The sequence below is a fragment of the Chelon labrosus genome, assembly GCF_963514085.1.
Source record: "Chelon labrosus genome assembly, chromosome: 12".
In the NCBI taxonomy this organism is placed as follows: Eukaryota; Metazoa; Chordata; class Actinopteri; order Mugiliformes; family Mugilidae; genus Chelon; species Chelon labrosus.
Window position 1 is genome coordinate 27,427,863 of NC_140345.1, and position 14,492 is coordinate 27,442,354.

General features: G+C 44.5%; 1 protein-coding gene across 1 annotated transcript in view; it reads left to right on the plus strand.

Annotated features, from left to right (window-relative positions):
• rftn1b (raftlin, lipid raft linker 1b) overlaps window positions 1-14,492 on the plus strand; it is a 118,899-nt gene that overhangs the window by 39,992 nt on the left and 64,415 nt on the right. Inside the window, exon 3 of the mRNA XM_084557673.1 lies at window positions 12,207-12,384. Coding sequence (XP_084413799.1) covers window positions 12,207-12,384 — 178 coding nt within the window. The remainder of the gene's footprint in view (window positions 1-12,206; window positions 12,385-14,492) is intronic.

Sequence of the window (14,492 nt, forward strand, 5' to 3'; positions counted from 1 at the left end):
TAATTGGACACTGAATAACGATATGACTGCTTCACAGAGAGAATAGCGGGGCGGTGGCTCCGGCTCCAAAGGGCCAATTACGCTGCATTCATGTGGCATGGCTTTTATTAAGGCTTCACGAAGGAGCGCTGATATGTGTCGGGTTTATTCCTGATGGATTTTATTTCCAGTTCTGCTTAAAAAAAAAAAAAAAAAAAAAGGAAAGGAACACAATTCAAATAAATAATATCAAAGTGAACCGTTTTTTTTTTTTTTTGTAGTGAGCCTTTGAGCATGTGCCTTCTTTGTTTGTATCTTGCCCTCTATTGCTATGCACCCATGGCAATATATGCACTTTAGAATAAAGTATACAAGTGACACGATGCTGCTGATGGCACAGGGCAATAATTCTTTTATGTAGCACACCTAGTTTATCCTACGTAGGCAAAACAATGAAGTCTACACTAAAGGTGCAAGAAACTGCAGCTCCTCTAATGTCCACTTGAAGCTGGCTCCAAAAGTTAACCACAACACCTGTGACGTCATGTGGCCTTCTTCATATATGATCAGTGACTGCAAAGGCTTGCACCTCGGACTTTTTATTTATTATCCAAGATTCAGATATTGGAATGAGTTTTTATACTGATGATACACTATTGTTCATCCATCTGTCTCTCCATAGACAGTAAATGTTCAGCACTAAACTGCAGAGAGACGAAGAGCTGCTGGATATAACGGAGCATTTAGAAGCAAAAGAGCCACATACTTTGCTTTAGTTGGTGGAAACCAAAGACAAAACTAAAAAGGAGACGTTGATGGACATTGATGGTGTATCCTGGACACACTACCTCATGTGGTGGCGATGATAGCCAAAAAAAAAAAGTATTAATCAGGATTTAAATATAGGGAAAATCTGCCATATCTTTGTTTCCCAGTGGAAGCAACCACTCCAGAAATATTCTATCAACCTGTACAAAGTAATCATAAACCAAAACAGTGAGTGAAAGATATTAGAATCTGTCTCTTTGTCGTCTCCTGTTGATATAAAAACATTCATCATCTCAGTTATATCTAAGCGCACGACTCGATTAAATCTATTTGTGTCACTGCTGTATTGACAGGTACAGAACGTTGCGTTGGCGTCACACCAGAAATAAATTCCCCATGTCCCCGGTGGCACAGCAGCATATTCATCCACTTCTTCTCACCTGAAAGAAAAATAAAAACACTCTGTCCTCTACAGTGTGAAAGTGTCTGCCGCTAATTGAGCCGTTAGCATTAGCAGAAACAAACAGTTCTCTGATCGTGATGAGGAGAGGCGACACTGGCGACTGAGAGATGTGACAGATAGGAGCAGCAGGATCAAAAATCAGCTGCAGTGGGTGGATAATATATGCCGGGCTATTTTCTCTCCCCTCCATGCAAATGTGCTCGAACCATCTCTCCCAGAGGCGGGCGCGTGGCGCGAGTGTGTGCGCGGCCTCGGCACTTCAATCTTTCAGCTTATTAATTTCATATTTACTCATTTATTTTTAAATGCGGTGAGTGATGGAAATGCGGCAGGCTGCAGCTCAGAGGTGCTTACATGGCAGATGGGTTTATGAGGGGAAGTGGGCCAGTGTCAGAGGCAGGGATTCAATTCAAAGTTGAAGGATTTTTTTCTTCTTCTTCTTCTATTATTTATGGAAAGTTTTGGAAAGCTTTATCCACAGAGAGTTGACCGAGCAAACATGGCATCTTAGTGTCCTTCGCTACTCAATACAAAAACTGCATTTGTTCAGTTTGAGGTTTTAGTCTCCTGTGCACACCAACAAGGTTTTGGAGAGTTTCTAATGCATGCCTTATGTGTTTCTTTTCAATTATTTCATGCATCTTGGATAAATGTTGCCTTAAACATACTTGGGACATACAGTAAGTTGCAGCATGTCCGGAGAAACAGCAACTTGCTGCAATCAGCTTCAATCTGACTCTCTACCCTCGGCACTAGTAATCAAAGTTGAGCACGCCTTAACTCATTTCAGCCAATCGTGTGTTTTTGTTTCAGCAGTTTCTTCTCAAATGCAAGAGGACGTGACGTCAGCGAGCGCTTGAGCAACCCTTTAACTGAGAGCAGTTCTGCCAGCCACGCTGTTGCCGCACTTTTGGCGCCTCGTTGCTCGTAGAGTGAAAGCTGCATTGTTATTTCGCCCCGTCTCGTTTCTAAAGGGTTCACGGTGTCATCAGCATGTTTCTGTTTAATCATCCGTACAGACTGGAGATCTCAGAGAGCAGAAGCAGTCCCTGTGTGTGATCTCCATCAGTGCTGCACCCTTGACAGACAGTAAATCTACAAGTTTGACGAGATGCATGGTTTAACCTCAATGACTACTGTACTGAATGCATCTTAATGCTAATATTAGCAGTGGGTTGACCCACAGTGTTAGGCAGACAGGAAGTGTGGCCAGCTGGGCCAGTCTGATATGTGCAATGTTTTTTGAGTGCACTGTAATGTGAACGCCAGTTGCAACATATATCTCACTGTTGCTGCAGAAGATAAAGCCCTGCAGAGAAATATCGTCAGAACTGTAAACTCCTGTTTACTGCTCTGGTGTTTTGGAGCCTTCAGACTCATGGAGCGGTCTCTAACTTCACCTCCTGGATTGTATTTTCTTTTCCGAGTTTCTACATAGTTTTCATTTTTCTGTCTGAATGCCTTCTAGACACACAAAAGATGCATCACTTAACACACCTGAAGGAAGTTTTGATGCACACCAACCAGACGTCAAAATTCCCCCTTTCTACTGACGTGAACCGAACGCTAGCTCTGGATTCTTGTGCTGAATCGAAGCTCTTGTGAGCTAGCGAGTGTCAGGGTGCATCATCGCTTTCAGTTTTTAAGTTCTTTCTAGTTTATTCCCAACTTCTGTTCAGGACTGTGAGGAGACAGTTTGTCTGCTGCCTTGATTTAACATCTATACTGAAGATTGTAGCAGCTTTTAAGAGTATTGTGGTGACGCGAGTGAAACCTTGACTGACTGAAAGTCTGAAATTCTGCACCGAATCTTTTTTATTTGTATTTTACCTTCTGCACAACAGTAACATTAAGGTACGTGGTGAGTACTTTTGCAGGAATAAGTGATGAGTTTTATGGAAGCACTCGTCAACCAGCTTTACCGAAGAACACAACCTGTTTCAAGCTCTTGTTGTTCACCTGTGAACTGGTGCCTACAAAGTTTTGGTTGGTCTTGTAGATCTGGTGTTAGCAGTTCCTGGTCCTAGACCAACAAAGTCTAGTTTTTCAGGTTTTCTTGGCGGCCGAAACGCATTCGAGATGCTTCAAACCAGCCCTCAGACAGCCTCAGCGTAAAGGGGGTGTCGATGTGGTGCAGAGGTAGACGCTTCAAGGTTATTTGCACTGCGATAAACATTCTTAATTTGCACATGCATTCACTTTTAAAAAGACATTAGTGCGAGAGGATCCAGCGTTTCCAGACCTTGCAGTCATAACATGCTGCTGTATGTTGTGTCTCAACCCGAGTCAGGTCTGAGCGGTAAACATCACAGTCTGTGTGGCCGAGAACTCCTTCATCTGAGTCATCCATGCTGTCACTTCTTTTAATGTTTTCCTCTCGCCTCAGCTGCATTTCTACCACATGGGCTTCTCTGTTTTGGGGCCCAACTCGATTTGCAGGAAAACACAAGCTGATGCGATCATATTCGTTCAGTGTAAATATTGCTATCTGGGTCTGGTCCAGATATGACATGGAACCAGCTTTAACTCCAAGTGATGAGTAAGTTAAACGTGTGTGGCCGTGTGTGGAAGGTCAGCATCAGAGGGGAGAAATGGAAAGGGGTGTTTATTATTTATTCTGCTCCTCAGATGAACTCTCTCACGCATGCATCTTCAAACTGCGTGTTTACATCCTCCCTGTGAACTGAATGCGGAGCCAAACTCGTTCAAACACACAACGCGCTCCCTCTGTGAGAGCACACGCAACCACAGCTTGCGCTAAACAGTTCCCCTGCAGTACGTCTCAGCCACTTCAGTTTATTTACTTGTTTTATTTACATTTCTCATAAAAGTGATAACTTATTCATGTGAGCATTTGATTTTAGGGCCTGGAAGGGGTCTTTTCCTCCCTTTTCACATGTGAATTAGCAAACAGATCAGGGTTCACAGCTCCTTAATATTTCTTCAACCCGACTGAAACAATTAATTTTATTAGACATTCCTACTTAATAGTTTACATGGACTCTAAATAAAATAAGATATCTGTGTTTACATGCTCCAAAACAGCACAGAACTTTTTTGACAAAGTGGTTTTGCCATAAATATAACAGAAGGAGAAGAATTCGTTTTTCCCTCCAAAAGTTTACTGAACTGATTCAATAGAGCTCCGGGCGCCACGTGAATCTTTTTGTTGACACCGCCATATTGGCAGGAAAACTCCAATGACGCCAGTGCTGAGTTCAGGCCATGAGAGTTTACTGGCATCCTGGGGCTGTCGACCATTTTTGGATGTAACTGGCACAAGGACAAGTTAGTTGCAGTTGTCAGCCGAATAGTAATTAAAAAAGCTCGTTTTCCTGCCAATATGGCGGTGTTGTGATTGCCGGTGCAGGGTGACGTCAGCTACCGGAGCTCTATAGAAGGAGAAGGCCAAGATATCTCCAACGTTGCTGTCCACATGGATTCCAGCTTGGTTCAACTTTTCAAATCCCTCCTGGAAACTCCTCACCCGATGTTTTTACCCCACGTGGAGCAAACATGCTCAGAGAGAATGGATTTATTCCAACCAGAGCGAAACCAGCAACATCAAGAGTCTACATGGTTATTTAAGGTTTACACCTGACACCTCTAGATCTGATCAGGTTAATCTGTTCTGACTGAGAGGTAGGTAAGCTTTCGATCAAATCTGTCCAGTGGTCATACAACTACTACTGCTAACACAGAGAGACACTCACACCTACGACCAATTTAGAATCACCAATGAACCTAACCAGCATGTCTTTAGACGGTGGGAGGAAGCTGGAGAACCTGGAGAGAACCCACGCAGACACAGGGAGAACATGCAAACTCCACACAGAAAGGAACCAGTCAGCCTGGATTAGAACCCGAGACCTTCTTGCTGTGAGGCATCAGTGCCCTGAATGTATTCCATGCTTGTTCTCTAAAGGTATACGGCTTTAAACGGCTCCGTCTTTCTGATCAGTGTAAAACATAAAACTTGTTCTGACCTTCTGATCCATCATCCGGATCAAAAAACCGTGAGAAAATGATGGCGCCTCTCCCCCCCATTAGCCAGAAGACACAGCCATCACTGCCTCTTCATACATTCATACACACTGTACGTCTCCCCCCATCCCCCCCAGCACGCTTTGTTTACTCCTCATGTGTTTTATGGCAGGCCTTGTTTGACGGCTTTACGCTAACACAATTTTCCAGAAAACCAATTTGTTGGTTGTCAGACAGAACTCCCCACCCACCCCCCGTTCTTCTTCTTCTTCTTTTTTTCTCATTATTTGTTGAGAAGCCGTTCGTTCCTGTGAGTTTAGGGCTCTTCTCTGTTCGGATGCGAGCGTGAATCTTCTTCCAGGGTAAACAGAAAGACGGAGTGAAGTAATTGGCCGCCGGTTTGCCTCGTAGGGGTTTAGCAGATTGGCCGTTTGATCGAGCACGGGGGCCCGAATATTTGCAGGATACAAAAAGCAGCGCTGACACTTGCATCGAGCAGCTAATTTACTCTCATCCACGCTAACAGAGCAGTTCTCCTTGGATAACAGGATTTTAGGGCAGAGTAAACATCCTAAGAACAGCGAGGGATTCGGAGCATCTTAGCAGTCTTTACTCCGAGGACGGCACGATGAATAAAAGTGCGGACTAATAAATAAATATATTTAAAGGACGACATTATTAGCAGCTCACACAGTGATTAAAGCCAAGTTAAGAAGCTGCCCAGAGGCTGCGTTCACGCCGCCTAATTGAAACCGCTCCTTATTTACTCATCTCAACCAAGGGGATCAGGGAGGCAGCAAAGTTGGTTTCATTTTCCCCAACCATCTACCTCCTCTTGAACCACGTGCACGTGCTATAGCACCCCTCTGGGGTAGAGGACGGGGTGTTTTTGCGTCGTGCCAAAATAGAAAAGGAAGAGGGAAAGAAAAAACTAAATCACAGATCACAGAAGGATTAATTCCATTTCTAAAGGCTGTGGAGGAAAAGCAAGGAGAGGGGAGGGAGGATGAGAAGACGAAGAGAGGAGGGGGAGGAGGAGGAGGAGGAGGAGGGGGGTAGATGAATACGTTTCACCCGTTTCCAGTAGCGGCCTATTTTTCTGTGTTAATTCCTCCACGCCTTTTAACTTCTAAAGCTCCTGCATTGTGGCGCAGCAGGACAGAGTGTGATTGAGAAATTTGGAGGAGGAGTATTTTTAGCCGAAGCACTCGCTCAGCCTCGGGAAACAGCGCATTATTTTATTTTTTATTCCCCTTCCCCTTCATCTTCTACTTTAACGGTTTCACAATGAACCTCTGGATTTATTACCCAGAGAGAGGGAGGAGCTGGGATTCAGACTGAATCAGCTCTGCATCTACATCACAGGAGCTGCTTCCTCATCGGCGGCGGCGGCGGCAGCAGCAGCAGCAGGGTTGTTCCAGAAATCCATTTTCCACTTTGTTGCAGACCTGATGATGTAGGGGAGCACTGCAGCCTGCAGTGTCATACATCGGTTTGAGAGAATTCGTCACTTGCAAGGTGGAAACTGAAAATAACAGTTTCAGTGCAAAGGATTTAAAAAAAAAAAAAAACATTTGATGGGAAATCATGTATTTTGCAAAGTTTTCTTTTTCGTAAACCACTAGGCTGTTGGTGCTTGTTGCAGGTGTGTCCACAGTCTTGCTGCTCATGAGTTGGGGTGTGAGATTAGCTGACATACAAAGACAATGGATGAGCTGCTTGCAAACTGCACATAAATAAACAGGGATATCTATAGCATTCAATCTTTGCAAAAACAATCGCATTTCTAAGCACTGGCATTGCAGAAAGCTGCAGTTTGACTTCTAACGAACAGGTAAATCCGACCCCACCCCCCATGAGAAGGCAGGTTGTGTGATATATAAAACATATCCAGTGAAAACGTGATGTGCTGTGAGTTTAATTAAGAAACGGCTAATGTCTTAATCGCGCTCTTGAGCACTACTGTGAGGAACCTTGGGGGGGTTATATTCGGCCTTGCTGCAGCGAGAGACTTCATATGCTTCTCTAATTTTAGCTTCTCTTCACTGGCTCCATGTAAAATGCAGAACGGAATTTAAACTCCTGCTCCTTTGGCCCTTAAAGGCGTACCTCCATCTCGTCATAAAGACCTCTTAGTACTAGATCATCCTAATTGATTGCTTCGCTCTCAAAGTTCAGACTTACTTGTAGTTACAAGAATTGGAGGTTGAGTCTGCTGCTGTACGTATGACAGGCACGTTCTCTACTTTTAAGGTTAGGCTCAAGAGTTTCCTTTAGGATAAAACTTATAGTCAGGGCTGGCTCAGGTGGCACTGAACCATCCCTTAGGTCTAGGCTGCTGGGGGGCATCTCTTAATGCACCGAGCACTTATCCTCTAACTTCCTTCTTTCTTGATACCCTTGCACTCGTGTGCAACGACTGTAGAGCATATTATTAGCTGCGCGTCCGTCTCTCCATCTGATTTCAATGCTAGCTCTGTTATTATTTATGCATTATCACTCTCATGTAACATGCATCAGCTGTATCCTTTGTAGCTTAAGGTTTCTTCCTGCTAAAATGTTGTTTTTCTTTCCTCTGTCGCCTTGCTCTTGAAGTTTCAGGCTCTGAGTTCTGCAAAGCATCTTGACATAATTGTAAATTGTTATTGACGCAGATTCAGCAGATCGACATGTTTGCCATGTCCAGATTTAATAAAAAGCACGCCTTTGTAGGCCTGCACACGTTAACAAGATTATAACATCAAAAAAACATGCACACTAGAAGGCTGTATGTGTGACAGGAGTTTAAGCGTGGGACGACTGAGTGGCCTGAGTTTGGCCCCTGATCCCCTTGTGCTTCACCGTGGGAAAAACTGAGCATGGACATGGAGAATTTGACTTAAACAATATTCATGTGTTTATTTGCACAGGATACAAATGACAGTCACATTTCAAGTGTTTGGAGATTGAGAAACAAATAAATCATACGGTGCCTTTTGTTAACTTTATTTCATCATCCCCGTCGTGGAGTATGTTGCAATTATTTGTCAGTCTTGGAATGATTCTACCTGAGACTAGACACAAAAAAAACACCTCCCGGCATCGTTGGGTCTGCTCAGCCAACACCCGCCCTCTCCCTGACCTCCCATTGAACTTCGACAGACTGACTTTTCCCATGGATCTGGACCTTTTCGTTCTGTATGGTCTCATTGACTCTAATTAGCCATAGCGGCATTACCCACGTCTTGTGACAGCTTGCACAGACAACCAGACCTCCCCTCTCTCCCCTCTTTTCCTCCACACGCTCTCTCTCGTTCTGCATCCAGCCCTTTGTCTTGGCACTCTCCCACGCGCCCCAGCTGTTTGGCCTGCAGTAAATGTTGCCACATACAGCGTGCTGCTGGGATCCCAGCCATCATCCACGCAGGCCCGAGCTTCATCTCAATCACGGCCTCTCCGGCTTCCCCCTCTCCCCCCCCCCTCACTGTTCTGACCTCTCTGGTGGCTGTTCCTCAATCTTTCCCAATATCAAGTTCCGTTTTCTAATCTAATTGCTTCCATTCCTGAACCCGAACCACTCTCCCTTCCCACACTCATTACCATACATCCTGATTGGACGACGTTGCCTGACAGGAGCTGCGTGTGGCTTGTTGCAACACAGCTGGGCTGCTCCCTGAGCGAGGCCGTTGGCAGCGGCCGTCTCGCTGCAGGTTTTCAAGCCTCGGGCGTTTAGGGGCGGGGAGCGTCGGGAGGGAAAATAACGCTGAGATGGAGCTTTTAGCTGCAACTTCATTGACAACTTCCCTTTTAAAGAGCTGTTCACTAACTGATTGCAGCTCATTAGTGTCAGAGCCCTGTCTGCTCTACTTGGACAAGTTGATATGAGAGAAAAAAATCAAAGTGTCAGAAAAGAGAAAGAGCTGCTGAGATACAAAGCCAAAGCAATCAGATATTAATCCACTCCCATCAACGCCCAGAGGAAGGAGCAACAAGCTGCTATAGTCTTAATGCACTGAGCACCTATCCTCTAACTTGCTTCGTTCTCGATATCCATGCACTCGTGTGCTACCTCTGTACAGCATATTTTTTGCTCTATGTCCCTTCTTCCATCTGATTTAAATGCAAGCTCTATCTATTCTTTTTTATTCATTATTGAGAGAAAATGACGCTGAGACTGAGTTTTTTTAGCTGCAACTTCACTGACAACTTCCTTTTTAAAGAGCTGGACACTTACCGATTGCAGCTCATTAGAGTCAGGGCCCTGTCTGCTCTACTTGGACATGTTGAATTGAGGGACAAAAAAAATGTGAATAAAGTGTCAGAATAGAGAAAGAGCCGCTGGGATATAAAGCCAAAGCAATCAGATATTAATCCACTCCCATCAGCGCCCAGATTGAGAGGAAGGAGCAGAAAGCTAACTGCCAAAACAAACTGGGAACGACTCTTGAAATTGGTCTTGGTGTCTGAACTCATTCGTGATGTCAAGTCTGGCTCAGCTGACCCTGAATCATCCCTTAGTTATGCTGCTATAGGTCTAGGCTGCTGGGGGGTGCTTCTCTTAATGCAATGAGCACCTATCCTCTAACTTTCTTCTTTTTCGATATCAATGCACTCGTGTGCACACGCCATTGTTTGCAAGTTTCTTTGCATATTATCTACACCACCTCTGCAAAAACATGCAGATATATAATCACTGTAACTCCTGTTTGCATTTACCATGTCTGCACTTTATCCACTTTATTCATATAGTCATGTTTACATCCTCAGGAGGGCATCGTTTTTGTATATATTGTTGTTCTGTTTTTTGTTGCTGCTCACATGTGCCTTGTGAATAATGGTTTCTGAATCAGATTTGAATGCAAGCACTATCCATTCTGTTTTATTCATTATTGAGAGAAAATGACGCAGAGACTTTTTTAGAAGCAACGTCACTGACAACTTCCTAACTGATTGCAGCTCATTAGCGTCAGGGTCCTGTCGGCTCTACTTGGGGGAAAAAAAAAAAGTGTCAGAATAGAGAGAGAGTTGCTGAGATAAAAAAGCTAAGGCAATCAGCTCTGACAGGATTTTCATGCCCTCTCATCAACGCCCAGATTGAGAGGACGGAGCAAAAAGCTAACCATCAAAACAAACTGTGGAATGACTCTTGAAATGGGTCTTGGTGTCTGAACTCCTTCAAGCTGTCGGGGTTTAAATGACGTTACGCAGGTTCTCGCTGAACCGGGAACCTTTCTTCTAACGACAGAGAGCTCACAAATCAAATAAAAGAGGCTAACTGCTGCGACAAAGGACTGTCATTTCCATCATTTAGCAGTTTGACAGAAATTCCGAGAGCTGGAGTGGAAAATTGTTCTTTTTTTCCTCCCGCTAGCTTCCTCGGTTTACTTGTGAATCACTTAAGACTGTGTGAACTGGATATTTTCTTGCTGCTCCACTAATAGACTGGAAAGACTTTTTAAAGCTTTTTATTCTGTTCATGTCATATGCAAGAAAGAAAGAAAGAATGAGGAGCCGAATGAAGACAGAGGCAGAATAGATGAGATTCAAAGGTGAGCAGCTGCTGTGTGTGTGTGTGTGTGCATGTATATATATATATGCTGGGACCAAATGAGGGAACTAAGGACAGGTGTGTGTCAGCGAGACAATGACGGCCAGGTGTGCAGAGAGGAGACTGGCGAATTGCAATCATGTGGCAGGCAGGTGGAGAACGTCAAAGACTGAAGAGGGTTAAGGAAAAGTTGAGAGGGTAACGATGGGGGGGGGAGCAACAATTATACCATGTAAACTCTTGATCTGCTGGTTTCTCTCTTGTTATTGGAACAAATCCGTTCTTTCTGAGCCTGTTTGCCCAACGTCTGTATATTTCTGGCAGATTCCACTGCCAAACCACTTCACCGCATATACATTTTGTGTGCATTTTAAAAGGAATTACTTCGTGCTGCACGGAGTTCGGTTCAACTCCGTTGTTCTAAACTTTTTATTCCTGAGAAATACCCTCTGTTGCAACAGCAGTGGTTGCTTTGGAGATTTGGTAATTTGTTTACAATAAACCAAAAGGAAGAATTGGACAGGAACACGGGCAGTGAGCACAAACATGGCTGACAGACTGGGAACACAGGAAACTGGACTTTCATGAACAGAAATCCAAATGTTTCTGATTAGGGGCAGGGGCAGGTTAACGGTTTGATCAACATGTCGAAGTGTCCTGGAGGAAGTTCTTGGAACAGCTGTACCAATAGGTAGAAAAGACCATTTGTTGCCAAGCAGTTTACCTGATGTGTCTTTGGAGGAGAAACTGTTGAGTTTACACGATCAGCCACAACATTATGACCACTGACAGGAGAAGTGAATCACATTGACCATCTTGTGACAATTCAGTGATCTGCTGGGAAACTTCTGGACCTGGCATTCATCGGTGTGGATGTTACTTAGACATGTAGCACCCACCTAGACCAGACCAGGCACCCCCACCCCATAGCAATGACACTCCTTGATGGCAGCAGCCATCCCCAGCAGGATGCAGCCTGACACAGACACACACACAAAAACACTTTAGGAACAACTAAAAAAAAAAACATGAAGAACAGCACAAGGTGTTGACCTGGCCTCCAAATTCACTAGATCCCAAACTGATCAAGTATCTGTGGGATGATCCACAGAGCGCCCTCCCACTAAAAACATTCTGTTGCCAGGCACCACAGGAAGGTGTATATGGCCAAGCAGTTTACCTGATGAGGCAGCAACAGTGCGCCATCTCACCATACATACTTAGAAGTTGTTTTCTACACAAAGCCAAGATCATAAAAGTGTTTCCAGGTGCATGAGTGCTGAGTGCATGTCAGAACTTTGACTCATTTTCCCTCTGAACACAAACAGAACCAAGGAAAAACACAACAGTATGTCAATAACTCCTCGGACTGGAGCTAAATGTCAGTGAAATGTGAAAACGTCCTAAATCTGTCCGTGTAAATCCGAACGAACATGCAAATGATTTTTATCTCACATTCTTCTGTCTCCTCTCTGTCCCTCTCAGGTGGGACGTCCACCCTCCGCCTCTCGTCGGTGCGACAGCTGCCGGGTCAGCTGCAGGAGCTCTACCAGCAGGGCTTCGTTCTGGCCGCCGTTCACCCGTTCATCCACCCCTGCGGTCCAGAGTCCAACAGCCCCCAGCACCAGCTCTACCGGGCCATACTGGTGCGAATAAATGACGGGTAAGAGCCGCATGAGAGCGATTTAAGCTATTAAATGTGAGCTAAGAACATATACAGAGGAAAAATGTCCAGCCATCATAGGAGAATGGAAAAACTCTGGAGACAATTTAGTCATTAAGGTTAGCGCTGATGTCATTAGAACAGTTTGTTTTCTTGTGATTAGTACAATTTCTCTTGTAACTACATATACAGATACGTCGGAATCACTGTTTTCAAGTTTAACTGAAAGATTTTGTCTAATTTATCTCAAAGAAATAATTGTTTTGCTTTTTATACATATGCAACATGTACCTCCCCACGTCCAGAAGTTCTTATGAAGGCGGTTTTCAGTGTTATCAGATGGACAAAAGGTGACAAGTTAAAGGAGAGGGCGTTTATTAAAAGAAAGGTATTTCACCAAACAAAGACAGAGGTCTCACCCTGAGGCATTCACCTTTCAGGGGCCTCAGACGTCTTAGCTACACTCCCGGGAATAAGACCTTTGTTCGCACAGAACGATGAAGTCATTATAGTCACTTAAGAAAGCATGTTGAGATTACTAATGCACCTTAATTGGCATCATTATGCAGGAAAAAACACTTAGAGGAATCATTCTGTGCTTTATCTTCATGCTGGTTGGTGGCTGACATAATGATTATGTTTACAGCTTTTGTATTATGGTTCAGAAATGACTTTTTTTTCGTGCAACCTGGAAGATTTCCATCATTCGTTCAGCGTTGCTTCTGAGCATCACGACATCTGTTTGCGGTTCACGTGGGCCCCCGTTTCAGTGCTCCGGCCAAAAAAAAGGCAGCATGAACCAAAGTCACCGCTGTACATCTGCCCTCCAGCCCTGTGCCCACACCCTTATTTTATATTTTTTTCCCTGGGAACTGTGGGGGTGGGCACGGACTTCAGTCGGGGCAGGACGCCAGGGAGCTGAAGGGCACGGAGGAGCAGTGATGGACAGTGGAGGGTGAAGGTTGCTGTTTTGTCCGCTCAGAATCCTTCTAAATATCTCTGGACCTAAAGAGAAAGAGAGAGAATAAAAAAACACTCATCTTGGGTTTTGAATGAGTTTGACAGCACCGCGCGATCGTGACCCCCCAGATCGGATTATTCAGGAGCACAAACTGTGAAGTCAGTTCATATAAAAATGTGACAATCGAAAAGACTGAAGCTTTATTTTTTTATTTCCCTCCTGTCTGCATGTCAATTCATGCTGGAGTCCCTAGTGGCTGCTGCTGCTGCTGCTGCTCTGTCTGGCTCCGAGGCCCGGAGAAGAATCCAGACCTGTTTACTGAAACACTACTATCTGGCTGGATGTGTGCGAGGGCGCGTACCAGCTTTATGGGTCGAGATGCAGCACTTGAAGCTTTCACCTCTTCTTTGGACTGGGCATCTCATTAATGGTTGCACAGACTAGTCGACTACTCGATCTGTTGACTCCACTGCTTTAAGCATCATGTGAAATAGTCGCCGATCACATGACAGTAACAACATGGCTGCAGCAAACTAGCAGCGGTTCATCACTAAAGATGAAGCCCATACTACTGTGACATGTGTCTGAAAAGGCTAATGCTAGCAGAGGAACGGTCCAACTCTTTTGGACAGCAGTCAGTTAACAGCTTCACCAAACGTCCTGTGGTAACAGAGAGAAGGAGGCTGCACATCAACTGTTTGATAAAGTTATTAGACCTTTAGCTGCAGGACATGGAGAAGGCTTCCATGCTGTGGAGTACCATTAAAAGCTACTGATGGTGCTGAGGTGCTGCCTGTTTTTATACAGGCTATACATACCTGCAGCTCACAGTATGTAGCACATGAGCTGTCTGTTCTCAGCAGATGTATTCAGGTCAAGAATATACATTACATTACTTTCTACTGTTTTTATTAGAGACTTTAGACTTTAAAACAACCTAAACTCGTGCAACCCCTGCGTCTCATGCAGACTTTTGCTGCATTTACATGTGTTTGCGCATATGGGAGGAATGAATCGACCTCAGTGAAATCAGATCCCACACGGCTGAAAACACCTTTGCTGAATGCTGGCAAAACTGATCCCGCTGCGTCTCAACCACTGAGCAAAAACACAAAACTGTTGCCGCTAATCTACATTGACATTTCAG